Consider the following 27,335-nt stretch of genomic DNA (forward strand, 5'->3'; position numbering starts at 1 on the left):
GCTTCCAGCCCTTCGACCCCAGATTCTTCACAACCCCGACCAATTGTGCATGAATTAGCTCTTCAGTGCTGACTACTTCCCCGTGGGGGAAGCTGAACCAGCCTAATGGCTCGTCACATCCTCTTATAAGTCAATCAACCATCCCCAGGGCCTTGCTTCGATTCCAGAGGCTCCCAAGTCAACTAGCACTCTTGAAGTGTCTGGACATCTTTCATCATGACTATTCTTTCTTTGAAGGAGGACCGGCCTACGCCAAAGGCGGTCTACAACTGGAGAGTGTATGCCTGCGCTGCTACAGCATCCTTTGCAGCATGCATGATTGGCTACGACTCTGCCTTCATTGGCACCACTCTCGCCCTCCCTTCGTTTGAGGATGAGTTTAATTTTGCGCAATACTCCAAGTCACACCTCACACTTATCCAACAAAACATTGTATCCGTCTATCAAGCCGGAGCTTTCTTCGGCAGTTTGGCGGCCTATGTCTCCAGTTACTTTCTGGGACGTAGGAAATCTCTCCTCACCTTTGCCGCCTTCTTTATGATTGGAGCCGGCATGATGCTTGGTGCCAACGGCAGCCGTGGCCTCGGCTTGATTATTGGTGGCCGTGTGCTGGCTGGCTTTGGAGTGGGAGGATGCTCCAACATGACACCCATCTACATCTCTGAGCTTGCTCCGCCAGCCGTTCGTGGACGTCTCGTGGGCCTCTATGAGCTCGGGTGGCAAATTGGTGGATTGGTCGGATTCTGGATCACATACGGCGTAAACACAACCCTGGCGCCCAGTCACACGCAATGGCTCATCCCATTTGCCGTCCAACTTATCCCTGGAGGAATGCTCCTGATTGGCGCCATATTTATACCTGAATCTCCTCGCTGGCTCTTTTTGAAGGGTAAACGGGAAGAAGCCTTGAAAGTTCTTTGCTGGATGAGACAGCTTGACCGTGACGACAAGTACATCGTGGAGGAAGTGGCCTTCATTGATGAAGATTTGGATCGCTATCGCCGAGAGGTTGGTGCTGGTTTCTGGAAGCCATTCCTGGCTCTCAAGGAGCGCAAAATCCAATGGAGGTTTTGCCTTGGTGCTCTTCTATTTATCTTCCAGAATGGTGAGGTTTCCCGCTTTCTATATGAAATATCTTCTAGCTAACGATGCATAGGCTCCGGCATCAACGCGATCAATTACTACAGCCCGACTGTGTTCCGTAGCATCGGCGTCCAAGGAACCAATACAAGCTTTCTTACGACAGGCATCTTTGGAGTGGTCAAGACAGCCTTGACCCTAGTCTGGCTTCTTGTGCTCATCGACCACATGGGACGCCGGAATCTTTTGATGATTGGTGCCATCGGCGGCTCCCTATGTATGTGGTTCATTGGAGCTTACATTAAGATTTCGGATCCTACTTCCAACCAGAACAACACCACGTTATCTTCCGGAGGCATCGCGGCCATCTTCTTCTTCTATCTTTGGACGGCATTCTACACGCCATCCTGGAATGGAACGCCGTGGGTCATCAACTCAGAAATGTTTGACCAAAACACACGATCTCTTGGCCAGGCTAACGCAGCCGCAAATAACTGGCTATGGAATTTCATCATTGCGAGATTCACTCAGCAAATGTTTGAAGCGTGGGGATATGGCGTCTATTTCTTTTTCGCATCTCTCATGATAATTTCCGTCGTTTTTGTATTTTTCTGCATTCCCGAGACAAAGGCATTGCCTCTTGAGGCCATGGATCGGCTGTTCAAGATTAAGCCGACATGGAAGGCCAACAAAATTTTAATGGAGCAACTTCGAGCTGAGAATCAGGATTTTGAACAGAATACGCGAGGGATAGGTTGGGACAATGAGAAGGAAACATCGGCTGAGCAGGTAGAAGATGGAGCAGTCAAGGTGTAAAGCCTGATCAATATGTACATGTAGTAAATGCTGCACTTTATGATCTGAGCAAATGCATTAATTATACATGCTGGCCTTTCGCAAATTGTCGATGTTTCCGATGATTTATAAGCCAATACAACAAAATTCAACGAATCGAGCAGAAGAAATTGTGCCAGGCCTGCGACTTGGCGAGGAACCTTTACCAGTGTTCACTTCATAGACTCCTTTCCAGACCGCTATGAAGGTTTTCAACTGGCACTGGAGGGAATATTACACCTCTAGATTAAGCAATCAACGGTCTGGTTTTTAATTTGAATGTGTAAAAGGTTTTTATTTATTTTTTACAATTTTGACTGTGATCTCTGAGCTACATTCGCCGCAATGGCAGCTTTTACTTTCTCGGCCGGCAATCCATCAATCGTGTTTCCAGTCCAATATGTATCTTGCTCCAAGCCTTGCCATATAAGCGCCTCCGTTCCCAGAATAACATTCCAGCCTTTCTTCTCGGCCAGCATGCCCAACGCTGTAAATGGCGTTGGATTATAGCACATTTCAAGCATTGCACCCTTGTGCTTCTTATCTAACAAAATCTCCGTGATTTGTCTTGCAAGTTTCTCGTCGCTTGTTTGCGGTGTAAAGTCCGGCACGCATGCAACAATGGCACCAGGGCCTTCAACATTTCTCGCCTGCTCTGCGGTGGCAATGTGTAAGAGACCTTCACCGTAGCCTCGTGATGTGCAGTCCCGGATGACGGCCTCGACTTCGGAAGCATCGCGGTTTACGAGGTATATTTCTTTGACGTTCATCCACTTTCGTAGGGCATAGATGGCGCTTCGTGCGGCACCTCCTCCGCCAATGACGAGAGCTGGCCGGTTGTGGTATGTGAAGGCCGGATCCTTGACATTGTAGAAAAAAGAGTCGCGGATACCAATGACATCGGTGTTTGTACCACACAAGATTCGCTGGCCATCCCTCTCTTTGAAGAAGACTGTGTTGCAGGCTCCCACGTCGCGACATTCGTCGGTCATTTCATCAAGATGAGGAATAATGGCCACTTTGTTTGGCATTGTAACTGATGCACCTGGATGAGAAACATATAATTAGATTACAAAGCTGCTATTTTGAGGAATGGTTGAAATCACTTACCGTAGCATGATGGATGCTGCACCAGATCTAAAAAGAGTCGTAGGTCTGCTGAATCGAGACGAACTTGGCTCCAGCGGAGATTCAGATGGTCGTAGATGACTTGATGAAGGAAGGGAGACAGCGAATGTGTGAGTTTTTGGCCGAATAGATAGCCATGCTTGTCGAGACCTGCACGCTCAATATCATTGGCGATGGATTCAGTCGACATGGCCATTTTGGACTGCTGGGGATCTATTGCAGAGTCGCAGGTGATGTTTGCTCTGTCAAATGCTATAATTGAAGAGACTTTGGGTCTTGGTCATAACATCGCTGGCACGGACGGTTTTGAAGAGCGAAGATATTAAGAATGAATTCCAGATTAAGAGGCAGTGGATTTGAGAACAAGTCTGATGGATTACTGGCAAGGGCGCTCGCTTCGACGAATATCCGGCTTTCTCCCCCTTGCTAGGACTCGGATCACTGGACCATTGTACAACACGAACGAAGCGTGGGGTGAGAACATAGCCGCGATCATCTGTGGATCGAGGGCGAAGTTCCCCGCGATCCGGCTAAAGACTTATCCAGACAAGGAGCGACGATCGCCTCGATTGACTGGTTATTTTTTTAAACGGTGCTTTTACGAAGCTTATATTTATCTCCTACGATCGCGGAATAATGACGGAATAGTTTCCTTTCGGATACCATCAAGACCGCTTCATAACAGATGATGTAGGACATCTCGGCTACTCGCGGTTTCCTGTCCAACCCTCGTGTCTAAAGGGGTAATCTTTATCCGTCATGCTTTCAGAGGAATGATTTCTCACTTTTCTTATCATTAAATACGTGGATTATGACCTGATTTGGGTGGAAGTGATAACATAAGATCTGACAGCGATGATGCTCGTTCTTTGCTATAAGATAGTTTCCTTTCCCATAAGTAGGGCGGGATGGGAAACACCTAGTAAAATTAAACCTCATTGTCTATTTCACCTTCCAAAAAATACTATCGTCTCTACCACAAAATCTACTCTCTTCGTCTGTATTTGAATCATCAACATGTTGTATAAACCCAGTATTTGCACCGTATCCCTTGGACGATGCTCCGCGGGACACTCTCTTGAGCATAAACTTGACATGGCAAGAAAGTACGGCTTCCGGGCTGTCGAGCTGTTCTTCGAAGATCTCGTCGATTTGACAAAGACCATGCCTGGAGGCGACCAGTCGAACAATCAACTTGCAGCGGCAGCCATAATTCGTCAGTTATGTGACGACCGGGAACTATCGATCCTGTGTTTACAGCCCTTTATGCATTACGAGGGACTAGTAGACCGACAATTACACCAGCAAAAGTTAAATGATGCGAGATTATGGGTGCATCTGGCACATATTCTCGGGACTGAGATGATACTCCTTCCGAGTAGTTTTCTCTCCCCTTCAGAAGTATCGCCGAGTATGGATGTGATTGTCCAAGACATGGTCGAGATTGCCGAGATTGGTCTTGAAGCCTCCCCAGTCATTAAATTTGCTTACGAGGCTCTGTGTTGGGGCACAAGAATTGACACATGGGAGATGAGCTGGGATGTGGTGCAAAGAGTCAACCGCCCGAATTTCGGTATTTGCCTCGACACTTTTAACATTGCTGGTCGAATCTATGCAGATCCGTCGGTATCATCTGGCCGAACTGATAATTGCGATGAAGCGGTCGAAGCCTCTCTTCACGAGATGATTGCGTCTGTTGATCCGAAAAAGCTATTTCTAGTACAAATGGCAGACGCAGAAAAGCTGTCTCAACCCCTTGACAGTAGTCATCCATTCTATAACGAGGAGCAGCCGCCTCGAATGAGCTGGTCTCGGAATGCCAGATTATTTTATGGGGAAAGCCAACACGGCGGATATCTACCAGTTAAACAAATCCTGGACGTCATCATCAGAGATCTTGGATATCAAGGCTGGTTGAGCTTTGAAGTATTTAATAGGGCATTGTTGGAGAAGGATGGGCGAGTACCGGAGACAATGGCCAGGAGGGCGGCACAGTCATGGAGGCGGATGGAGCGCGACTTGTCACTTGGACGGTCTACCATGAATTATAAAACTCAAGCACTGTTGTAAACTTATTATTTGATATTTCTATAGCGAAAAATTTGATGTTTATTTATACTCTACAGCTTAGATGTTCCAGCGTTAACCTTCATATGCTTCGCGGCAAACTCAATTGCAGCTGTATATCCAAACACGCCCAATCCGCAAATGACCGCTTGCGCTTTATCGCTCAAGTAACTATGCTTTCTCCATTGCTCCCGCGCATGAACATTCGAGACGTGAATCTCAACAAACGGAATTCCGACGCCAAGGAGAGCGTCGCGAATCGCCACGCTGGTGTGTGTAAAGGCGCCAGGGTTGATGATGATTCCATCCACTTCCCCTCTTGCTGCTTGGATTTTATCTACAATGGCTCCTTCGTGATTGGATTGAAAGGCTTCGACTTGTATTGATAGCTCTGCTGCTTGTATTTTTGCTTGTTTGACGACATCGTTTAGAGTTGCTGATCCGTAGATTTGAGGCTCCCTGGTGCCAAGAAGATTCAGGTTGGGGCCATTGATAAGAAGGATTTTCTGCGCCATGATGAGAGCAGTTTTATTGCAGTCGCTTCAAAATGTAGATAATATCAATTGATATAATCAGTTATTATTTATAGCCAAAAGCACAAGATGTACGTGCTTGTCTGGACACATGGTATATAATCGGGAGGCGACCCGTTTCTATTGGCACAGGCGCGGGGATAAAGATTCATCCGTTGGAATCCTGAGTTTCCGGCACACACCTGCATCTCCTTACAGGCATGTAATACTGAACAATAACTACCAACCTCCGAGTCATTTAGCTGTACACCTCTTTATCTACCTATATTTACCATATCATTTTACATCTGTTTCATATTGATTCGATGGAACCGTATCTTAGTTGTATTATATAGAGTCTACAGACGTCTGAAGCCATTTAAACCGTTCCGCTTTCGAGGTTCTAGTCCCACTTACAGTAGAATACGGGCGATATAACTGATAACACTGAGTGAAAGGATCAGAAAACAATAACCGCGAAGAAATCTATTGCTAATCTATATATCCATCTATGGGATCATGAAAGTGCATGCTGTTGAAGCAGCTAGCGGAACACAAAAGCATGAAGTCATCTGGTCGCGTTTGTTGAAAACGAACGCCAGGAAGCCGGAAAGAGAGAGAAGGAGAAAATTCTGCCTGGAGGATACAGAGATACGATTGGCCGGTGTTTGGAGAATGCGTACCTGACACATGCGATTACCTTGCCGGATTGAACTGGTACCGAAGGCAACCAGCACCAATGTATCCGCCCACACCACCATTGTTGCCTGTGAAAAACACAAATTAGATAGACTCATATGATGGGAAATGGTTAAACTTACAATCTGTGTATGTTTTCAGAAGAATATCTTGACAGCCCAAGCTATTATCACCCGCAGGAAGCAGAGCACTCTGACTGTCTACCGTTGTCTCGCAACCAGGTATCCAGGAAACAGAGAAGTAGAAACCCCCCATGGTGGCTTGGACACTCTCACTAGAAGAGTTCATATAGACTGGCTTTAGGTTTTGAAAGTTTGGCCAAGAGGCTGGCCCCCCATCCAAAAAGTAGGTCATACAGAATGCTCCGGCTTGTCCCTCCAGGTCTCTCTTATGAACGTCAGCATGTCCTGGGAACCAAGACTCGGCTGCACACACGGCGTGTCTCAGCTCTAGAGGCACTTTCGGAATCTCAGTAGGCTCAGGAGGCGATTCTGTAGTGGAGGTGGCGGAGGTGGTGGGAACAGATCTGATCGCGAGGCTGTAGGTGCCACAGCCAGCATCAAGTGAACCCTCGTTATTGGTCTTGAATTGAAGACACTGGGTTCTTATGATACTTAAGTAGTCGAGACAAGACTTTGCACACTTGGAATGAGCACCGCTCCAATCGAACTGAAAACTCCAGTCGTTGCAGAGACCTCTGCTAACCAATGGCCTCCTCTTCTGCATACCGACTCCTATCATATTGAGCGGTCCAATTGGCCCTAGCGTGCCATCAAGACCTGCGAAAGTTTTGGAGGTTTTTTTACTCGGATCCGCCTGTACGACTTGACAGAAATCGGTGCTGAATGTGTTCAAGCAGAAAAGGGGGATACCGGGCGTGTTGCCGCCACAATGAGCCACAAGTTGCCGGTCAACTTCAAGTGAGATACCTTCTTTCTTGAAAAGATTGTTGAAGTATTGGATTGTCTCATCATCCACCTCCTCGTGAGTTGTAGCAACCTCGGGCTTGTATGGCTCATTGATCCAAATGGATGGTACAAAAGTTGCTATCGTTGTGGTGGTGGTGCTTTGTTCTCCCGAGACGCAGCCGCTGACAGGTGAACACGTTCCGAGAATTGTACTACACTTCCGTTAGGTGTGATGCCTTGGTTTAGTCGTTTATTGACCGAACACGACTCACCTTGTGTATCCTGTCCCAGTAGATATGAACGAGACAGTCTTGGTGCATCCAGGCGGTCTTGTTGTGGTACACTTTGCACTTTTGGTCGTCGATTTGCTGTTTTTATCGTGGTCATGGTCATGCTCGTGGTCATGGTCATGCTCGTGGTCATGATCATGATCGTGATCATGGTCTCCAGATTCAGGATCTGGATTTACCGCTGGAGGAGGAGGGAGTTTGAACGGTGGAAGTTTCAAGTGTGGCAACTCAATTGGTCTCCACCGCTAACCTCCAGGGTATATGATAACACGATCACCATGATCGTCTGTTGAAGTTGTTGTTTTCGTATTGGTCGTGTATTTGGGATCCCGCGTCGCTTCATAAGTTACTACAGTTCCCTTGGAACCAGTAATTATCGTCTGTATTGGGTGACTTGATGTCTTCATCCTTGTTGCCGTGGTAGGGTGTGCAACGCTAGCTGATTGACCTTGGGTGGCCGTTGTCATGCTATTTTGATGCCTGGTAGATGCCGAACTAACTCGGCTTCCTGTAGAGGACAATTTCTTCGAGCCTCTTGAAGTGACTTTACTGGTTTGATGTTTGGAACTGAGTGAACTCGCCTCATGCTCATGCTTTGTAGAGATTGGACTAGTTGTCTGCTTGGGGCGACCCTGAGTGGTACTGGTTCCAGTTGAACTCGAACTGGTAGCCTTTTCAGTCGAAGTCGAGATGGACTTTTTCCTTTCAGTAGAACCGAAAATAATTTTTGAACTCAAAGTAGTGGTGCGATCCGCAGATGTCATTGACCGTTGATTCGAATGGTGTGTAACCTCTGGCGTGTGTTTTGACTGATTAGGAGTTGGAGCTACAATAATCGTGGACTTCGTTTGCATTGCAGAGCTGCCTTTTTGTGTTGAGCGGGATGATCGACTTGAAGATGTTTTTGGTCTCTTTGACATTTTGGAAGACTGAGGCTGTTGGGAAGCCTCAGCATCAGAGGATCGCGTAGCCCCTATGCTTGTGCGGCTCAAGGGAGCGGGTTTCGTTGTAATCTTGGTCTGCGTCAGAGGGTGGGTGAATTTTGAAACCTTGGTTATGGGTTTCATAGAATTCGTCCGAATTTTGCTGCTAGCCACCCTTGTTTGACTGGAAGTCTTTTTCGAAGTTGACGTGAACATTTGGCCTGTTGAAGACTGTGGCTGGTTGAATGAAGCAGATGTCTTTGATGACATGGAGCTTTGATGAGCTGATATACTGGAATGGGACTGAGAGGTCGTTGGCGTGTGTTCGGAGTGCTTGGACTTGGTCCCCTTCGGACTGCTTTTCGAGCTACTGGATGTCGGTGTAGTCGTCAAGTGAATAGAAGACATCCTAGATCTTTCTGTAAATGTCTGGTGTCTTCCATTCGTCTCCTTGCTGCGGCTGGGAGTTGTCGATGCACTCTTACTGAGCCTTTGGGAATGCGTTGTGCTTTTGAGGGCAGTATCAGTGTGAATGGGAGTGTAAAAATGAGGCTCAGCACTATCATGGTGCTTGGAAATACTATGATATGGGGAAACGGTATGATGCTCAGGAACAGTATGATACTGGGGAACTGAATAATGATGGGAGACAACAGTCTTGTACGAAGTTTGAGGTACAATGGAACTACTTCTCTGATCACTGGAAGTGGTCAAGACCGGTACTGGGTAGACTGTAAGAATGCGTGTAGCGTGATAGGGGTTGATTGGAACGCTGCTTGTAGACCGGGTGGGTGGCTTTGCGATGGAGGAAGAGGTCGCTGGTTTGCCGCCTGCGGCATATAGAGATGGTAGTGCCAAGCAAGGAACAACGAGGAAACATAGTTTCCAAATTGAATGTGCGCCAGCATACATTTAGACAAGGTAGCTTGAGTAAAGAATAACTTGACACCAAAGACAAAAAGACATTAAAGAAACGCAGACTGGAGCTAGGAAGTAAAATCGAGAGCGAAGGTAATGATATATAGAAGGAAGCTGCGAGACGAAGCGTATATATATATATATATATATATATATTTCTCATGGGTTTAGCAAGTATCTATCAACATGCTCGATCAATTTCCGTTAAACAGGAGAACATCCTGCCAGATCAGTTGGGCGCTTCTGCTCACTGCCTACGGCTGAGATCACTAGCTGTTATCTGTTATCTGTTTGCTGTTTTATTATTATAGTCACTTGATCTGATATTGAAATTATTGATGAAAATTATATCCCTACATTCGCAGCATTAGACGGCGTGTCCGAGCTGCCAAATCTGCAGGTGTCCTCACTGGTTTCAGGTCATGGCTCCAGCTCTGAGAGCCTTGTTCCATTCCGTTGATTGAGACGATTAATTCTTAGATATTTATTGTTTGGTCTCTATTTTTATAATGTTTGTTCTCAAAACTGGAGCCTAAAGCTATGTCCACAAATTCGCGGCAATCGACGGCGCCCCCGAGCCTCAAATCTTGGTCCACCTTCACCAACCTCGGATCACATTTATGTCCATTCCTGCGGGTTTTCGCGGCAGTCTACGGCCTCTCCGAATCTTCACATATGCAACTGCCCTCACCGACTTGACATTATGGCCCCGGCGCCGCAAGCTCGTATAAGGGTGCAAGTTTCAGGTGGTAGGTTGCCGCGCGTGTCATTCTTCATGATCACGGCTCGATACAGACGAGAAGTACGCACGGTGATCTAGATGGAATAACCGCATGCCGAAAAGATGAATTAGGTATAGTTAGCAAACATGAATATGGCAATCAAGCAAGGCAGCAACCCTGCGAGTATCCTTCCTATGTATGAGCAAAACTGATCATACGGATCAGCGCCGTCGCCGTGGTCTATCTAGCAACCTACCAGCAATCAAACTTCCACATCTGACAGGGCCAAAGCTCTGAAGCGGCATCATGGTTAAGTTTGTTTCATTGAGAGAGTGGTATATGCCGTCTTATCTGGTTGTTTCTGTGAATTATCAACTATAGTAAAAGATACCTGTATATATACCATCATCACCCGGCTGGCTGCCACAGCTTGACTACATAACTCCCTCAAATCAGCCGATATACTCACACGAATCTGCACCAATTTGACCATTCAATCTTTACTAATACTCTTTACTTCGTTGCAATGCTCATTGCATTTGCCTTAGGGCTTTTCCTGAGCCTTGGCCATGTCACTGGCTTGAAGGTGAGGGAGGTGAATCTCAAAATCTGGGATGTAGACGACTCGTGTAAGCCATATCTGTCACTTCTACAAAAAGCTTTCGATGATGCCGCGACTATGTCAGCCAAAGCTTTAAAAGACCTCAAATTTGTTCAACAACCCCGCCCGCAACAAGACACCAAGCGAAGGGAAAGTCTTGAATGGGATCGCATAGCAAGGGCCGTGAACAACATATTTGGTTTCAATCCAGATGAACAAGGAACCAATTCGGAAAACAAGTTTATGCAAAAGGTTCTTGGTAAGCCAATAACCATCTTCCACCTCTTCATTTTGAACTTTTGTGTACAGCATTCATGCTGGGCATCCACTTAGCTGACCCTTGCTACTAGGGGTTTACGATAGGATGAGCGCAGCCCTGCGTGGCAATGAGAACATACCTGCAAAGGGTTTCACAGAACTCCACTCCAAAGCACTGTTGATTTGTGGCGATGAGCCCTGGAAATGGTATTCGGTAAACGACATTGATCCATACGATCCAGAGAGGCAACCACTGCATATTTCCCAGCCTGGAGTAGAGGGCAAGGGAGCCTGGGCATATAAACACAGATATCATTCAAACGGAAACCCTAACAGTATTGGTATCTGCCGTCCTGAAATATATGCAGTCACACAACCTCAGTACGATATGATTACTTTTTGCGGTCTCTCTTTCGCGGATAGCACAACGGAAGTAGTTTCACCAGTCGATAAAAGGCCCAACGTGGAGGTGGGAGTGACCGGAATTGGATGATTTTGCGGAAAGTCTCTCTCGCGTCATGATTCACGAACTCACTCATTGGTATGGTGCGGAATTAGATAAGGAAGGCGCCATTATCCGACGTAAGAAGTCTACAGACATTGACAATCCTGCTGCCCCAAAGTGTCACTGGCTAACGTTTTCATTCTTCTATCTAGTTGTCGACCATCGAGCAGTTTCGAAATACGGCGAATTGCCTTTCTCGTACTTTGATCAAAGTCGTAACAAAGTTAGATACGTTCCGAGTAGTAAGAGAAAAGACGGAGTCCGGTACGGAGAGCCGGTAGTTTGTATGTTTTCGAATTCCCCCAGCGCTTTCCTCATCACACATCTCTTTGGGTATAACATGAGCTCACGTACCTAACTTTGGAAACCAGACTATTACGCTTTCGTCACAAGACTAGCTATGAGTCACGAAGGCCAGTTTGCCCAAAATTCTGGACCAGACAAGGCTACTGGCACAGCAGAGGCATACGCCTATTTTGCTATGATGGCGTAGGTTCTTTTCCATCCAGAGGCATCTCTTACTGAGAGTGCTGACACGATTTTCTTATTCTAGTTATCTGGATAATTTTGATTGGTCTTTGGATGGGAAAGCCAAGAGGCTGGGGTAGAGCTACCTATGTCGTGGCATGTAGGTGGTACCAGCTGGCATCAATGAACCAAACTAGGGTGCCCAGCAGGAAATCAGCCATACGTACCTGCTTTACCTTTGCAGGGCGTCTACTGAAGAAAGATGCTATTAATTATCCTTCCTTATTTACCTCTTTGTCTACTTTGTCTACTTTGTCTACTTTGTCTCTTTTCAGGTAGTCTACTTTCAGGTAGTCTACTTTCAGGTTGTCTACTTTGTCTACTGTGTTAGTAATATTGGATTATTCTTAGAGGATGCTCTGTACCTTTTTTTTTCAACCAAAAGATTGCAAAAAAGTAAAAATTTGCAGTGACACTTCAATTTTACGGAATCCATTCGAGGCGGTTGTAACATTTTCTCGGTAAATAATAACTCATCTAGTTGAACCGGCTTGAACCTAATGCCATCCATCGATTTCTCTCACATGAACCACCATCCGTAGCAGCACCAATGAGCAGATTAGCCTGCAACTACCAGCTTTCCCTCCTTATTGCGGACAGCCTCTGCCTTATGATAAGTCCATGATGATACGGTGGCACCCACACTCTCCAGTCGTTCGATGACAGATTTTTGCCAGTAATCGCTTGGGAAAAGCTCCTCTCGTGTCTCAGGAGGCAGCGTGTGATCGGGTATGGTAGGGTCTTTGTATTCACGGCGCTCCTCCAGGCCCCTCCAGGCTACATTGAGTAGGAAGCTGGCTGCATCGGCACGTTGCTCACAATCTTCACCCACGCGGGCGAAACGCGCATGCATCAAAAGCCAATCGAAGTAATAGGTTTCCTGGGCTACTGCAAACCACCGATTGGAATTATAAACATCGATCTCCGTATTGATTCTCTTCGCGGCCTTCTCGGTTGCATGAGCTGGTCCGCGAATGATCATAAACTCTGATATGCACTCAAAACTATTTTCATTTGTGTCCCATGACCGAGGGCTACAGCCCCACGACATACGATAGAGGTTACACATAAGGTGAGGCTTCTTGACGACAAAATCGTCAAGGGGAGAGAAAATGCGATCGAGGTTTCCCGAGAGAAAAGAGGCTGGTGGTTTAGCAGCGTTTTCCCAGGAAATAAACAAGACGATATCAAGTTCGTCATCGACTGATTCTCCTTTGGAAATATAAGCGAAATTAGGCTGGTGTCTGATCGTGTCCATGACTTGGTACCATTGTTCGGAGACGCCTATTTTGTCGCGGTGATCAGCCAGAAAAGCGAGGCGCACAACGCTGGTGGAATACTCTCTCTTTCCGTTATTGGGGTCTGTCGTAGCCATGATTGCGGTGTTGATCTTTTCGTCAATATGGCTGTAACGGGAGTCGATTGGTTAACAAAATGGACAAAGGAGAAAACAATTATTCGAGAGGGCGAGAGGCACAAGCACGGGCAATTCCGACCTCATATATGTTATGGAAATGTCAATGCTCAATAAACATAAATTCACTGGATGTAGCACCTGGCCCGTGTAAGTGACACTGACGACCCCGCTATGGGCTGAATTTTGCTTCGAAACTCGAGATTCAATGAAATGCTTGCGCCAACACTTTGACAGAAGTATGGGCCTATGCTCATTCATGGTGGTAGAATAAAGGCACAATTACTAGAGCCTATCCTTGCAAGATTCAGTTCTAAAAATCGCTATTGGATGCTCTTTCCGGCGCCCCTCTGTGGCTTTTCTGTCTTTATTTGCCACTCGGGTGCTAACAGCAGCCAATGTGACACATCCAACAGGTCGGTGAAGCTTTGGCCAATTTGCATACGAGTATATGCATAGCAGCATGGTGATTTTGGTGGATTCAAATAGAGGTTAAGTAGAAGCCGTATATATCCAGTCACTTACCCCTCTTGTCCTACCTATCTGCTAAAGTGTGTTACCTCGAGATAAGTATGGTGATAATGCTTTCGGCCATCAGGAGGTTACAGATTGATCCTTTGAGACGCTGGCAAGGAATTCCTATGTGTTTCATATTCACGCTGCAAAACGACACGGCCAATGGAAAAGTGGATAAAACGATGTCCAACTCTGTCACTAGCCGTCTGAAGCTGAATATCAGAGTGCCCCGTGCGTGATAGAGCCCGTTAGGCAACAGGCAGCAGCAGCATGTGTCTACCTTTTGTTGACGGAGTAGAGTCCGAGCTTCTTGCCACTGAAAAGCTAGTGAAGAGCAATCTACTCTTGATTCGGGTGGCATTTTCGTTGGAGTATGCGCAGGACTTTGGTGCTGTAACGTCTGCGAATAATCATGAGGATTAGGGCATCAAGGATGTATGGCGTAGCTAAAGCTGTTGGATTCGGCCGATGGGCAGCGTTGAAGTATTCATGGATGTGAACGAGGTTGGAGCATTCATGAGTTTCAGAAAAAGGGTCGAGCCATACCAGTGCAATGTACTTCAACAGTAATTAGCTTTTCTACACAAGCATAGAGATGAAAGGCGAATCTCCTCCGCCGAGGCGAGGCTTCGTGATTGGCCCTACAGATCTTGTGTCTTGTTGCCTTTTTGTCTTCTGCTGCTTCAAACTCAACTTCGTGACATTTTCCCTGTAAATGACACTGATCTAGGCAATGCCATGTATTATGAGCAGTGACATCGGTATCGGTGATGCGAATTTCATGCGGTCTACAAATGCTGTTATGAAACGGGGGAACTTGCAGAACGATACCCCGCTTGTGGATTCAAAGATGCAAAATAATAGAGCCTCAATGCATGTACAGGCGACAGCAATCACGTCTAGGGTCGAGATAAGACACATGTATGCAACTGGCGCCCAAATAAAGTCTGAGGCGACTCGGCCGAGTTGGGTGAGATTCATGTGGCCTTTCCGAGCCGCTGAATCTACAGAGGTGGTGGAGGGATACAGCATAACAGCAAAAGCTAGGTAACGATGAGACGAATTCGATAAGAATGTATTCGATGGAAAAAGAAGTATTGTCCTTGTTCTTTACTGAAAACCCGTCGCTTGCCGAAGATGGTTCCCAAGAATTCATGCTGATTACGTACATGATCAATAGTTGATGATTGAACCTTTTAAAGAGTAGCAATTAGGACATTTATGCGGAGTAAAGCCTACTCATACTCGCTCATGCTCACTCAGATGTAGTCACTTCCACACCCGGTACAGAACAAGTTGTGAAACATGTGCGGAGGAGCGGCATCTGCTACTTGAAGCAAAACGACGTCCGTTGGTGTCTACATCGCAAACTCGTTTTTGCGACCTTCTTCTTCTTACCACTATTGCTCTAGCATGCGGTGATACGTCCGAGGGTACATGTAGGTAGCTTGACGAATATGCACTGCATTTTCCTATTCAAGCTTACACCGTATAACCTGGGCCAAATTCCGATTCACGGCAAATAGAGGCCCGACAGCTGTTTGTCTTTCATCATTCAAGGGGCAACACTAACGATTATCTGATCAATATCGCAGTGTATCCCAGCTTATCTCATCTGCGCCATTAATGAGGCCATGGGTTTAGTTTATCCGCCGTCGCTTAAAACCCCCACACTCACGTTGTCTTGGTTGGATGATCGCCCGAACCAAACCAACTTCTTCTAGAAATCATGGGACCCAATGAGGAAACGCGCGGATAATGTCTGTGGAGAGAAATGAAGGCATGCAAGTTTACTGCTATCAGTTGTATACTCGTAGAAGTAAGTGCAAGTAGAGCGACCGCTGGGCGGGACTTTGCGGGGTCTAGTCCAGGTTCGTGAGAGACGAAGTTCATCAGTGAGATCGATCTTGGTCGAGGTGCCTTTTGTAGACTTTTGCCTGGTTGCTGTTTTTGGCCATGAGTTGCTGCTAAGTAATGGCGATGTAAACGTCCACAAGGAAGCAACAACTTGGCCAGAGCTTCTCGGAAACAACAGCAAAAGCAAGACGAGGAAACGAGGTCGCTGTTTCAAGTATTACGGGGGGATAATACCGGTTCTTATATCCGTAATGGGTCAGTTTTCCGGCCGAGACAACTCGTTATCAGGAATCTGATAGATCCCACATGGCCTCGCACCTCACGCAACGATGCTATCACGCAAGCGCACCCACTCGCCTCCCCTCCATTCCAGGGGGCCTTCTTCAAGATGCCAAAAGGGTAAGATGAACAAGGGCAAAAGCTGGGGTGCTGCTGTCGTGCTGCTGCCGTGCGTCAGGCCGACAAATCAGCGCCTGTCGCAACCATGAATCCCGATTGCGCCAATGCTGCCAATGCTGGTACGGTGCCGAATTGCCGGACTGTTGTGGTCGGAGTTCTTGACCGCGCGGTATCTAGCAGGCCTCTGTTAGGATAATGTTCGTAAAGATATAGCCCGAGTTGGAGCAAGCTTGGAATCGCCGGCGTATCATTGGCTGGTGTATCCGAAGGGATGTTCAACGTCCAAGGACAACCGAGATAGTCGAACTGGGCCGTGATAAGAGAAAGAGAGAGGGTTGGAGACATGCTGATGGTCGGTTCCAGCCCTCATTCTTCTCCCTCCCTTCTTCGTCATCCATGATAATGATTTGACCTCTATCTGAGATGCGGCGTTGTAGTTGCTTTGACGCTTTCGGAGTATTGCATATGTTTATTTTAGAGTTGTAAAACCTGCGACGCATCGCCATGTAGAAGGAGAGGGAGGAGGGTGATGCTATTCTACTCCCCCACGTAGAAGCAGGGAAATGCAATAATCCATAACATGGCCATCTCTTCGCCAACGCACGCAATCGGCTTAATTCACCCCATCATATCGAGAAGCAATCGCAGCAATAGACTATTTGGGAACTTTTGTCTCAAGTAGGAGTAGCCCGGGCGTTCATCCCCAAGCTGACTCGTCCGCCAAGTGATTTGATCGCCTCGGGCTTTCGTAAAGAAGGACGTGATAGGGAATAGCTCCCTGGGATGCAAGTATGGTGTTACACCCTGGCGAGTTTGCGCTTTTATTGCGGGCGGGGCTGGGGTGCAAAGCGTGCATGTGTTTGTATGTTGTGAGGGTTGTGTAGTATGTTCATACCATACGCTCTGTGATAGATAAGTATGGCAGGGCTGCCATGCTTGTTGCTCTCCGGCTGTATCGTGGCGAGGAGAAAGACACCTTCAACATAGCTTGCTCCAGCTGATATCAAGTAACTCTCCAAGAATTGTTTGGATAGTCCATCCTCGATGAGTATGTGTTACCTTCCAGGCACAAGTCGCAATATAGACACCGCTCACCAGACAACCTGAATACAGACGCAGACCACATCGCTGACGGTCCCACGCATGAGCGTGGCACCGCAGAGATCCTCTCCGGCGCGGCCCCAATCGAGAGCGAGGAGCTCGGGGTCACTTTCGATAGACTCCACGACGACATCGAAAAGGTCTCCCTAGAAAGCCCCGATGGTAGAGAGCCGACAGAGGAGGAGAAGATTACTCTCCGCAAGGTCGCCGGTTCCATTCCTGCCATCTCTTGGGTGCTCTGTGTAGCCGAACTTGCTGAGCGTGCGAGTTACTATGGCGCCAGTCAGGTATTCAACGATTATATGCAGTTTCCTCTCCCCGAGGGCGGCAATGGTAGCGGAGCTGTTCCGAAGAGCGATCCCAACGGCCATGCTGGCGCATTGTAAGTGACAGAAGCGATGGCCACTCAAGAGAATCCCTCGAGTAACGATTGTCTTCTTTCACTTAGGAACCAAGGTCTTCAGTTTGCCTCGGCCTTTAGCACTTTGTTCACGTTCTTGGCCTATGTCTTTCCCATCCTTGGTGCTTACATCGCAGACACGCGTCTCGGAAGATTGTAAGTGTGATTGATGTGTGAAACCCAATCGCAGGTGAAGAGTGCTGACGAAACTCTCTCTTATAAGCAAGACGATTCTCGTCGGCGTCACCATTGGTGCTGTTGCCCACGTCATCATGATTGGCGGTGCTGCTCCATCCCTTCTCAAAGCCGGCAAGGGTCTCGCGCCATTCATCGTCTCGTTCTTCACTCTGGCCATCGGTGCTGGTATCTTCAAGCCCAATGTGGCACCGACTGTCATCGATCAGTACACCAACCAGCGGCAAGTGATCAAGGTGCTCAAGACGGGAGAAAAGGTCATCATCGATCCCGAGCGCACGATTCAACGGGTGATGCTCATCTTCTATGCCATGATCAACGTCGGCGCCTTCTTCGCCATTGCAACCACGTACACTGAGAAATATGTCGGCTTCTGGTTGTCCTTCCTCTTGCCAGGCATCGTGTACTTCCTGCTCCCCTTCCTTCTGTTAGCAGTGTACAAGAGACTCGTCGTCAAGAAGCCAAATGGATCTGAGCTGACCAATTTCTTCAAGATTGTTTGGGCTGGTCTCAGGTATAACAAATTCCAGGTTTGGAAGAAGGACTTTTGGACTGTTGCTTCCCCCTCCAAGCTGGCAGAGCGCGGCATCCAGGTAACGTGGACTGACCGATCTGTGCTGGATGTGCAGCGCACATTTGAGGCCTGTGTCATCTTCCTATACTTCCCCATCTACAACATCAATGATGGAGGTGTTGGTGCTGTGCAGTCGAACCAGGGTGCGTCCATGACGAACAACGGAGCGCCGACAGATCTTCTCGGTAACTTCAACCCTCTCGTCATCATCGCCCTTGCGCCGGTTCTGTCGTACGGTCTGTATCCGCTCTTGGCCAAGTATGGCATCAAGTTCGGCCCCATCCGCCGTATGACATTCGGCTTCATGCTTGCAGCAATCTCCGGTGCCATTGGTGCCATTGTTCAGTGGAGAGTGTATGAGACGAGCCCCTGTGGCTACCAGGCCAGCACTTGTGACGACGTGTCGCCCATCAACATCTGGTGGCAGATTCCCAACGTCGCCCTTGGTGCTATTTCCGAGCTCTTTTGCAACGTAACTGCGTATGAGATGGCATATGCGCGCTCTCCGCCTCATCTCAAGTCCGTCGTCATGTCTCTCTTCTTGTTCACTACCGCTTTGTCGAGTGCACTTGGCGAGATCCTAATCCCCGCCATTGTCGACCCGCATTTGATTGTAAGTTGATTCGAAATTATGTCAAGTCTGACAACAAGAAACGGATGGCTAACTGTCTTTGTCATTATAGTGGGTTTGGGCTGGTCCAGCAATTGCACTCTTCGTCCAGACGATTGTCTTCTGGCTTAGACACCATAAGCTTGATGATGATATTTATATGCTGGAACAGGAGACGCCTACCCAGTCCCAGGCCCAGCTCACACAAACGCGTGAGTCGGAGCTGGAGCAAGAAACGGTAGTTAGGGATGTTGAGAAGGCATAATAAGCTGGGCTTACAACAGGCGGTACTCAAGTGGTGGAAAGCCCTATCACTAATACGGCTGTCGTGTCTTGAAAATGGCAGCGCTTTTGTCTTCTAAGTGCTGAACACGCGTATTGGTCAAGAGGAAGGGGAAGATGCGAATAGCAGAGTAAGTCAAGGTGCTAGCGGTAGCCGGGAGAGAAGTAGGAAATATACGATACCCATTTAATTGAGCCGACCACGGAGCCGACGCTCTCTTTTTGTATAAACTACGACTCCGAAGCCGTCTCGGCGTCGGGTTCGGCCTCGGTCTAGAGAGGAATAGCTCGAAATGCGCCGCCGGGGATTGTCTGCTGTCCATGAGGCTCATTGATCCTGAAGGATCTGACGTTTAAGCCATAAAGGGTAGAATTGCACACCGGTCGGCGCACCTGAGCCGTCTACCGGGACACATTTGTGGGAGGGATGTCTAATGTTGGGTGTTTGCGTGAGTGAGTCATCGTTGGCGTTTGTCCATGATATAGTTCAGTTTTGACTGATCATCTGTAACATTCCTGATGGTGATACACCAACAAAAAAAACCGACGCGATGACTAGCGAATGCGCATCATTATTATTCTAATGACTTTGAGCAAAGTAGCCAGAAGGAGAACCTCGCGCGTAAACTATCTCCGTATAAAATACGTACGGAGCCTTTACGCAGCCAGATGATCCTTCTAGGCAAGCTACTTACTATACCTCTCTCTGCAATGTTCTCTCTTCCAATTGGTTTGATTAAATACGCATAGATTTCGCTAGCTGGAAGCCTAGTGTCTCTCTGCCTGAGGCCTGTAAGCGGTGTATAAGAGCTTCCCGTGTCCGAAAACGTGTTGTCGCCGAGCTCTGTGGGTAGACGGAGCATGAGATCCATTTCAGCTTTAGACCTACATGCATACTTGCCCATGATATAGTTTTTTTTTTTTTTCGTGCTAACTTGCAGCCGAAATATTAAATGGTTTTCCTTCAAGATTGAATTTCGGAATGACGGCCTCTCTGACAATACACATGTGATCATATTTGAGAGCGATAACATAGTGATGAAGGAGTTGATGAAAGAGAAAGCACTAGAAGCACCGTTTGGCTATCCTCCGCGCACAGCATTATCACGCCTCAAATAAGAGCTACAAGTCTTGCACTCGTTCCTTGGAAGCAACTGTATATATATCGCAGATCGGCTCAATGACAAAGTATCAAGTCCATACCCCTCAGTCTATCAACTGATGAGACCAAACTTAGAGAAACAGAAGAGTGTTGCGAATTCACCTTGTATGTTGTGCTATTTCACCTAGAGCTATATAGACTCCCAATGTGCAAGGAATCAGCATATACTCCCTGTTGTGAATTCCAACCGATCGATGCCTGATGCCTACTCAAATCACGACAGGATTTATAGATCATGTCGTATTTTCCTTGTTTCTGTCATAATATACAACATTGGTTGCCTATTGCACTGTTTTTCTTTGAGGTTGAGTCGCACCTTTTTCCTCAATACACCTCCCAAAGGCGGCGTTATTCTTGAATGTGCCTTTCAATCTCTCCTGAAATTTTTTGCTATCTATATCCAGGCAGAAACATTCTAAAATGGCGTCTTTATTGCCAAATCTTCCAGATTAACCCAAAAATTCTCTCATTGTCGAAACTAATAATCAGGCACCGATATTTACACCAACCATAAAAGCGCCTTGAGCCAACCACCGCAACTTCACCAACTCTCAAACATTTCTAAATAAAACAATCCCAAACAATAAAAACATATTCTTTAATTCACCATCTACCCACAATGTCTTCGCGCGCCACCTTCGCCGATAAACCAGAAACATACCAAGCCACCCTCAAAAGCCTCTTCCACGGCAACCCCGAGGACACCAAAGCAGACCTCTCGAAAATCTTTACTCCCGAGTTCCAATTCGATGCGGGTGATGAGAAATACGACTTTGACGGCTTTGTAGCGCACATGCGTCGCTTGCGCGAAATGAAGCTGGACGTCGATCTCACAACTGTACAATTCTTGCGTGATGGGAACCAACTTGCGGAGCGCCATACGTCGGTGACGACGCTGCAGGATGGCAAGCAGATGCGAGCCGAGACGTTCATGTTTGCGGAGATTGCAGAAGATGGAAGAGTTAATTGGATTATTGAAGCTGTTCAGTGAAAAGGTTAAATCAGCGTCGAGGTAGAGAGTTGCGTTAATAGAGAGTGTGGATATTATTACTTCGTACGCATAGCTCATAATTACATGAAAATATTAAGTCGGACCACAGCAGTGGTAGCCTACATTAGATATTCAGCTGGAATCCATCCATAGAAACGCTAACCATTGCATCAAACTGAGCCCAGCCTGTCATCTCTGCGAGAGAATCGGTAGGAGTCACGTAGATATCGCCAATAGCCCCCATGTCCGTCATATTCGCCCCTAACTCTGTAACCATTGTCCCATCGTCAGTTGTTCCATAAGTGTCTGCTCCATTGCCGGTGTTTGTCATTGCAGTGGTCTGTCTTTGTGTTGGCGAGCGCGCATTATTAAGCTGGCCTTGTTTAGTCTGTCTCAGCGCTTCGAGGCGTAGCTCTTCCAGGACCAGGCAGTATCGTGCGATCAAAGACCCATCTTCCGTGAGATTGGACAATTGATCTTGACAACGAGTTGCGGCTGTAAGATAACCAGAATATGATTCTTCAGGTTCGTTGCTCTTCTGGATAGTGTAAACATAGAGAATAACCGCAGCAGAGAAGGCGAAATACGACGTGAACTATGAGATTTCAGTTAAGCAGTCCCTAGTTATGACGCATGAGACACCACGACTTACCCAGTATGCTCGGAAAAGCTGACCTCCTTGGTACATGTCATTAACTGTTTTAGTAATGTTCATAGCCGCTTGCAGGCATTCATGAACGCTTTGGTCTATACGCGTTTCAAATTCATGGTCATCACGTCGCGGCCGGCTGCCATTCTGCAGCTGTGCAAAGTTGCGGAGCAGAAACGGCCGGTGAGTGAGGATCATGGTGTGCCAATAGGCCAGATTCAGGACGTTCTTCTGGCGCTGAAAGATGGGTATCAGTGGCATGTTCGTCACCGGGTCCAGAAAATGAGCGACGTCTGCTCGCCACTCGACGAGTTCCTTTGTATGAATGGTTGCAAAGGCGTGCTTGTCGTTTCGCGAGGTTGTGTGGATAGAATAGACGTTGCGAAGAATCATGCTTAATATCCGCGACATCCTGCCATACTAATTAGCTTTCATAAGAGCAAATGGGAGAGATGTTTACTTACTTGGCATATGCAACTGGCCCTAGCATCACCGATTGTCCATGGGTGCTGCCCTGTCTGATGTGATCGGCATAAATCTGGTGATCATCTACGCACGATGGTAGCTCCTGGTCTATATCATCATCATGAAACGTCCGTGGTCTTCCGAGAGCCATGCTAAGATAGTTATCCAAAGCATACGCGCTCCAGAATGTCCTTCGCCGACATTCTACTTCGATCCGGTCGATTCGATCAGCATGGCGCTTTCTGTGTAAGCCAATGGCATAGGCAAGGCGCGCAGCAGTTCCAAAGAGATTCCAGCAATGGTTTATCCGTGATTCAGACAGGAGCCAGAGGCACTGCAGCAGTCGGGCTTGGATGCTCGCCAGGCGGATAGCTCCCTGTTCTCTTGACAGCAGCTGGTGTGCCGCAAGGAAATACCGAACGCTAGGGACAGGTTAGAAATCTATTCGACGTAGGGTCACAAAGAGGACAATACCTAAGGTCGGCATCATCAGATGTTGGCCTCGGGCTCATGTGCGCCTGGGCAAGAGCAAACACCATGAACAAGACTGCCGTCCGGGTGGATGCATCCTCGCTATTGTGCATCTTCCCCTTGGTCTCATATAGCTCATCAAGCCATGTCTCTATGGTCTGCTGGTGGAGGAACCTATCCACAGGAACGGCAAAGTCAAAGTACCTCTGGACGAGACGCGTGGTATCACTCCTAGACAGCATCATATACAGGGTTGGGTCAAAGTACGGCGCCTCCGTCTGCAGCGAGTCAAGATAGGGCAAGGGAGCATCGCCAAAGGTAAAGATGGAGGATCCTTGCGGAAACGACACGTTCTGGTCTAGCCGCTTTTGAATCCTGAGCAGGAACGAGACTCCGGAGGATGGCCCGACATAGTGGCCCTCGAGATCGGTCTGCACAGGTTCCGGAGAGGCCCGTGATAACGGCTCTGTGCCGGGCTGTGTGGGGTCTCCGAGGGCAGAGTAAGAGTCCGGAGGGTCGCCGTTGGACTGCTGCCGGCTCACTCCGGGGCTCTGGCGGTTGGCGGCGTGCCATCGCGATGACTCGGACTGTTGGCGCTCATGGTGTTGCTGCTCGCTCGGCGGCTGCGGCGGCGGAGAGGCGCGGTTGCTCCGGCGAGAGGCCATCGCGCCGTGTCTGCCGCGAGTGTAGGCGGCATCGTATGTACAGCTTGCATTGGCCTCGATGCATAGCCGACACGGCTGCAGTCCCGTACAGCGAATCTTTCTCCTGTGCTGATATCAGTGGTGGATGCTCTGAGGCTGAGACATGTTCAAGGGGCTGCTCTCGGGATGGCGTCTCACTCACTTCTTGCACCTGTCGCAGGCACGCGTCACCCGCATCCGCTTCGAGTCTCTGTGGTCTCTACCCGCCTGCCGCGGAGGCGTCGACGGGTGTGCGCCGTCGTGATCGGCAACGGATATCATGTACCCGTCCATGTTAAGCGTTGATATCCGAACAGGACTGACTTCCGGGACACGGACGGAGAAGGACGGCTATGCATTGGGCAATGCTATGCTGCCGGGAAATTGGACGGGCCGGCGGTGTTTTGAAAGAGCTGCTTCAGTAAACACATATAGTAATCAAGTTCGCAAAACCTCGTGTGATGTGGGCGGTTCCAGCATCTGCCTATTGGCATACAATCCATGTATTTAGCCACTGGCACACACGAGGGAACAAGGACAAACAACGCGGCTGATTGGGTTTGCTATACTAGCGTGCTGCTAGCTGTCTTCATCATTCCACCAACTACATAAACTTGCAGTTTGTTCCTGGCCACTTCGCGCCAACCAAACAAGACATGGATGGGCAAGTCTGCTGTTCCTCACCTCTCAGATTGCGAGAGACCATTATGTAAAACCTTGCATATGCCGGCGGCAAAAGTTCCCCGCGCTTGGACAGGGTTACTCCAGACTCGGTTCCAAAGAAGATGGAAACGGGTGGAACTGTGGCTCTCGGCGGCTCAATACGAATACAGTAGGGCTGTTCTCCGCGTCGCCGGATATTAAGGTGGATAAGAGGCGCCGTTTCTAAATGCTAGGAAAGGCGAAAACTTCAACTCCAGTAAATCGCAATTGAAGATATTTATCTTAGGAGTTGCCAATGTGCGACGAGTATTAATGACACTACTATCCTGCGGTGAGTAATGCAGGGTTGTGAGACGCGGTGGACACCAAGACATCCGCTTACGGAGCATGGGTTCTAAGACGGTTGAGAACCTAGTACTCTGTACGAAGTAGGACTTTTTCTCAGGCTATATGGAAGAGCTAAAAGGGAGATTTCGTAAGTACTGTTCTTCAATTCGGATGTTTAATTACATCTTCATGCTTGCAGTTCCCTTGCGCTTTCTGGCTTGCAACTTAGTTTAAGCGGACGTACAACTCGCAAATAGGATTATGTCTGACAGCCTCCATACCCGGTGCTTATTTGCATGTGAAGTTACGCTAACGTATAAAATAACTCAATTAAAGTCATGGAAACATGCATCGTAACATCTTTGATTAAATCTGAACAACTAGAGTAAATAAGTTGCCGTAACTAAGAAACCCCACACTCCATCGCCATTCTCGACGAGAAGTTGCATCATAAGCGGTAAAACATCACACCGAAACATTCCCAAGCACTAAATGCATATAGTTTCGCTAGCAAGGAATAGTCCAATGACTCGCCGTACAGTCGATATCAGCATCCATGTTATCATGATCCCTTCTCCGCTTAGAGGCGCATCTCCCCTTACATGGCTGACAGCGCGCTACCCAAAACCCTACTCCCTCTAAGCAAAAAGAGACGTTTATGCCAAGGTGTCGTCGTTGAAGGCATCAATCTTGTAGTTGGCAAACTTGCGAGCAGGGACCCTTCTAGCAAAGAGGACATCAAGCTCCTCATAAGTGCGGCCCTTGGATTCGGGGAGACGGAAATAAGCCCAGACAGTCATCAAGAAGCAAGTGCCACCCCAGACGAAGCCGGTGTATCCCTTGAGGTTCCATTCGGAGGGGTTCATGAAGTAAGGCTGGAGAACACCAGAAACGACACCAGTGATGGCATATGAGTTTCGGGCAAGGCAGATAGTCTTCTGGCGCAGACGAGTGGATCCGAGTTCGGCAGGGAGAGCCCATCCAAGTTGGCCGACAGAAAGCTGGAAGATGAGAGTCCAGACAAGGGTGAGAACGGCCTGAGCCATGGCGAAAGAGTGCTCGCTGGTGCGGGCGTTCAAGCCGCCGATGAGGACGAGAATGGCGCACATGCCTCCCATTCCGACCCAATAGGTGGTTCGGTAGCCGAAGTTGGGCATGATGAAGAACCAGCAGACAAGCGTACCGAAGAGAGCCATTCCAGTACCGCCAACGTTAAGGTGGTAGGTCTGCGTAGGGGTCAAGCCGATTTGCTGGAAGAAGTAGGTCGAGTTGTAAGCAAAGGAAATACCGCAAAGAACCTGGCCAACCATGCACATGCACGAGATTTCGGTTCGGCGCAGCTCGAAGCCCTTGAAACAGTCCCAGTACGAAGTTCCAACCTCAAGTTGCTCCTCGAGGTTGTTAGTGTAGATGATGAGGTTGAGAGATTCTTGAAGTTCCTCTTCAGTGGGGTTAGTACGCAGAGCCCGGAGAGATTGCTTGGCTTCCTCAATCTTTCCAACTCGGACAAGGTGCCACGGAGTCTCAGGGGCGAAGTAGAGGATAGGGCCCAAGACAACAGGCCAGAACCACTGAAGGGCAAAGGGGATTCTGTACGACCACTGAGTAGTGTTGTTGACCAATCCAGCCAGAACTCCAGACGCAATCAGCTGTCCAATGATGAAGCACATGTTCGTCCAGCTGGTAAGGTATGTTCGCAGTGCCATGGGCAAAACCTCAGACGCGTAGGCAGGGGCGGTCGTGGCGAAGATTCCCCAGGGGAAACCGCAAAGCAGCTCACCCACTAGAAGCACAGTAGTATTGGGGGCGAAGAAGACGATAAAGACGAAGCAGCTGAGGAAGAAGAGGGCGCCCGAGATGACACGCAGATGGCCAAACTTGTGGACGAGGTAACCATTGAGAAGGGTTCCGAAGAAGGAGCCAACACCAGAGGCGTTGCTCAGGCCGGCTTGCCATGGCGCCGTCAACTGGTAGTTGCCAGAGACTTCGTTGAATTTTCCGTATCGCTTCGCAAACTCGGGATACGCGTAGAAGTTACCGAGCAAGCTTGTGTCGTAACCCTCCATGATAACACAGGCCGAGATGAGGAGACACCAGAAGATAGCCTTTGGGTATTTTCGAACAGCTTGCATCGGCGTCAGCTCGTGCTCATGCTCGGCGGCGTTCTTCGCGTTATCCGCGATCTCGTTGATCCCAGCCTTTTCCCCCGCCTCAATGGGGAGGCTCTCCTCGTGGAGAGTGGACACGGCGCCCTTTTCCATGTTGAAGATCGACAGGAGCAGTGGAGTTGTGGTGTTGCAATGCAGTTAAGAAAGCACCAGAGGAGACGAATTGACAATTGTGAGAAGCGCCAAGATGATGTGGATTGTCTTCTTGGTAGTGTATTTGGCTCGCTCACCTCACCTCTTGATGATCGACTCACACCGGCTTTGGGGATGTCCAGGTTGGTGGTCTTTATAGATTGTCTCACCTGCATGAACAACCACCATCAACGGCCTTTCCAAGTTTTTCTTCTCCAAGGGTTTGACCCTGCTCAAACCCCCTTGCTAAACCAACAAGGCGGCATGGTGAGATCTAGACTCCCCATACCCCACAATCGGCTA

The 27,335-nt window shown here is 48.2% G+C and overlaps 12 protein-coding genes across 12 annotated transcripts; 5 read left to right on the forward strand and 7 right to left on the reverse strand.

Annotated features, from left to right (window-relative positions):
• Positions 1-216: 216 nt before the first annotated feature.
• Positions 217-1,896, forward strand: M431DRAFT_92618 (hypothetical protein; the record flags this gene model as incomplete). Its single annotated transcript, XM_024924382.1, has 2 exons — positions 217-1,105; positions 1,157-1,896. 2 exons carry the CDS (start codon positions 217-219, stop codon positions 1,894-1,896), a joined length of 1,629 nt encoding a protein of 542 aa, XP_024771433.1.
• A 323-nt stretch (positions 1,897-2,219) lies between these two features.
• Positions 2,220-3,238, reverse strand: M431DRAFT_498035 (hypothetical protein; the record flags this gene model as incomplete). The annotated part of the gene is made up of 2 exons (XM_024917656.1): positions 2,220-2,959; positions 3,025-3,238. 2 exons carry the CDS (start codon positions 3,236-3,238, stop codon positions 2,220-2,222), a joined length of 954 nt encoding a protein of 317 aa, XP_024771434.1.
• Positions 3,239-4,059: 821 nt separating this feature from the next.
• Positions 4,060-5,112, forward strand: M431DRAFT_498036 (hypothetical protein; the record flags this gene model as incomplete). The annotated part of the gene is made up of 1 exon (XM_024917657.1): positions 4,060-5,112. One exon carries the CDS (start codon positions 4,060-4,062, stop codon positions 5,110-5,112), a length of 1,053 nt encoding a protein of 350 aa, XP_024771435.1.
• Positions 5,113-5,162: 50 nt separating this feature from the next.
• On the reverse strand, positions 5,163-5,624 carry M431DRAFT_121868 (hypothetical protein; the record flags this gene model as incomplete). Its single annotated transcript, XM_024912144.1, has 1 exon — positions 5,163-5,624. One exon carries the CDS (start codon positions 5,622-5,624, stop codon positions 5,163-5,165), a length of 462 nt encoding a protein of 153 aa, XP_024771436.1.
• A 693-nt stretch (positions 5,625-6,317) lies between these two features.
• M431DRAFT_8088 (hypothetical protein) lies at positions 6,318-8,849 on the reverse strand (the record flags this gene model as incomplete). The annotated part of the gene is made up of 4 exons (XM_024922986.1): positions 6,318-6,388; positions 6,443-7,440; positions 7,501-7,699; positions 7,769-8,849. 4 exons carry the CDS (start codon positions 8,847-8,849, stop codon positions 6,318-6,320), a joined length of 2,349 nt encoding a protein of 782 aa, XP_024771437.1.
• Positions 8,850-10,607: 1,758 nt separating this feature from the next.
• On the forward strand, positions 10,608-11,938 carry M431DRAFT_484720 (hypothetical protein; the record flags this gene model as incomplete). The annotated part of the gene is made up of 4 exons (XM_024916224.1): positions 10,608-10,941; positions 11,033-11,321; positions 11,446-11,729; positions 11,817-11,938. 4 exons carry the CDS (start codon positions 10,608-10,610, stop codon positions 11,936-11,938), a joined length of 1,029 nt encoding a protein of 342 aa, XP_024771438.1.
• A 594-nt stretch (positions 11,939-12,532) lies between these two features.
• On the reverse strand, positions 12,533-13,348 carry M431DRAFT_498038 (hypothetical protein; the record flags this gene model as incomplete). The annotated part of the gene is made up of 1 exon (XM_024917658.1): positions 12,533-13,348. The coding sequence occupies one exon, from the start codon at positions 13,346-13,348 to the stop codon at positions 12,533-12,535; it is 816 nt and encodes a 271-aa protein (XP_024771439.1).
• A 2,896-nt stretch (positions 13,349-16,244) lies between these two features.
• Positions 16,245-19,785, forward strand: M431DRAFT_18975 (hypothetical protein; the record flags this gene model as incomplete). The annotated part of the gene is made up of 5 exons (XM_024913193.1): positions 16,245-16,278; positions 17,273-17,642; positions 17,709-17,816; positions 17,884-19,042; positions 19,113-19,785. The coding sequence occupies 5 exons, from the start codon at positions 16,245-16,247 to the stop codon at positions 19,302-19,304; spliced, it is 1,863 nt and encodes a 620-aa protein (XP_024771440.1). The 3' UTR covers positions 19,305-19,785.
• Positions 19,121-19,785, reverse strand: M431DRAFT_510914 (hypothetical protein). Its single transcript, XM_024919562.1, has one exon. It carries the CDS (start codon positions 19,651-19,653, stop codon positions 19,354-19,356), a length of 300 nt encoding a protein of 99 aa, XP_024771441.1. The 5' UTR covers positions 19,654-19,785; the 3' UTR covers positions 19,121-19,353.
• A 1,317-nt stretch (positions 19,786-21,102) lies between these two features.
• M431DRAFT_91914 (hypothetical protein) lies at positions 21,103-21,474 on the forward strand (the record flags this gene model as incomplete). Its single annotated transcript, XM_024924307.1, has 1 exon — positions 21,103-21,474. One exon carries the CDS (start codon positions 21,103-21,105, stop codon positions 21,472-21,474), a length of 372 nt encoding a protein of 123 aa, XP_024771442.1.
• Positions 21,475-21,510: 36 nt separating this feature from the next.
• On the reverse strand, positions 21,511-24,439 carry M431DRAFT_149201 (hypothetical protein). The gene is made up of 5 exons (XM_024912790.1): positions 23,906-24,439; positions 23,063-23,827; positions 22,588-23,010; positions 22,127-22,535; positions 21,511-22,069 (listed from the first exon to the last, which is right to left on the reverse strand). The coding sequence occupies exons 1-5, from the start codon at positions 24,034-24,036 to the stop codon at positions 21,599-21,601; spliced, it is 2,199 nt and encodes a 732-aa protein (XP_024771443.1). The 5' UTR covers positions 24,037-24,439; the 3' UTR covers positions 21,511-21,598.
• A 640-nt stretch (positions 24,440-25,079) lies between these two features.
• M431DRAFT_510916 (hypothetical protein) lies at positions 25,080-27,333 on the reverse strand. The gene has a single exon (XM_024919563.1). It carries the CDS (start codon positions 26,991-26,993, stop codon positions 25,389-25,391), a length of 1,605 nt encoding a protein of 534 aa, XP_024771444.1. The 5' UTR covers positions 26,994-27,333; the 3' UTR covers positions 25,080-25,388.
• Positions 27,334-27,335: the final 2 nt, after the last annotated feature.

This window comes from Trichoderma harzianum, assembly GCF_003025095.1.
Source record: "Trichoderma harzianum CBS 226.95 unplaced genomic scaffold M431scaffold_11, whole genome shotgun sequence".
Classification (NCBI taxonomy): domain Eukaryota; kingdom Fungi; phylum Ascomycota; class Sordariomycetes; order Hypocreales; family Hypocreaceae; genus Trichoderma; species Trichoderma harzianum.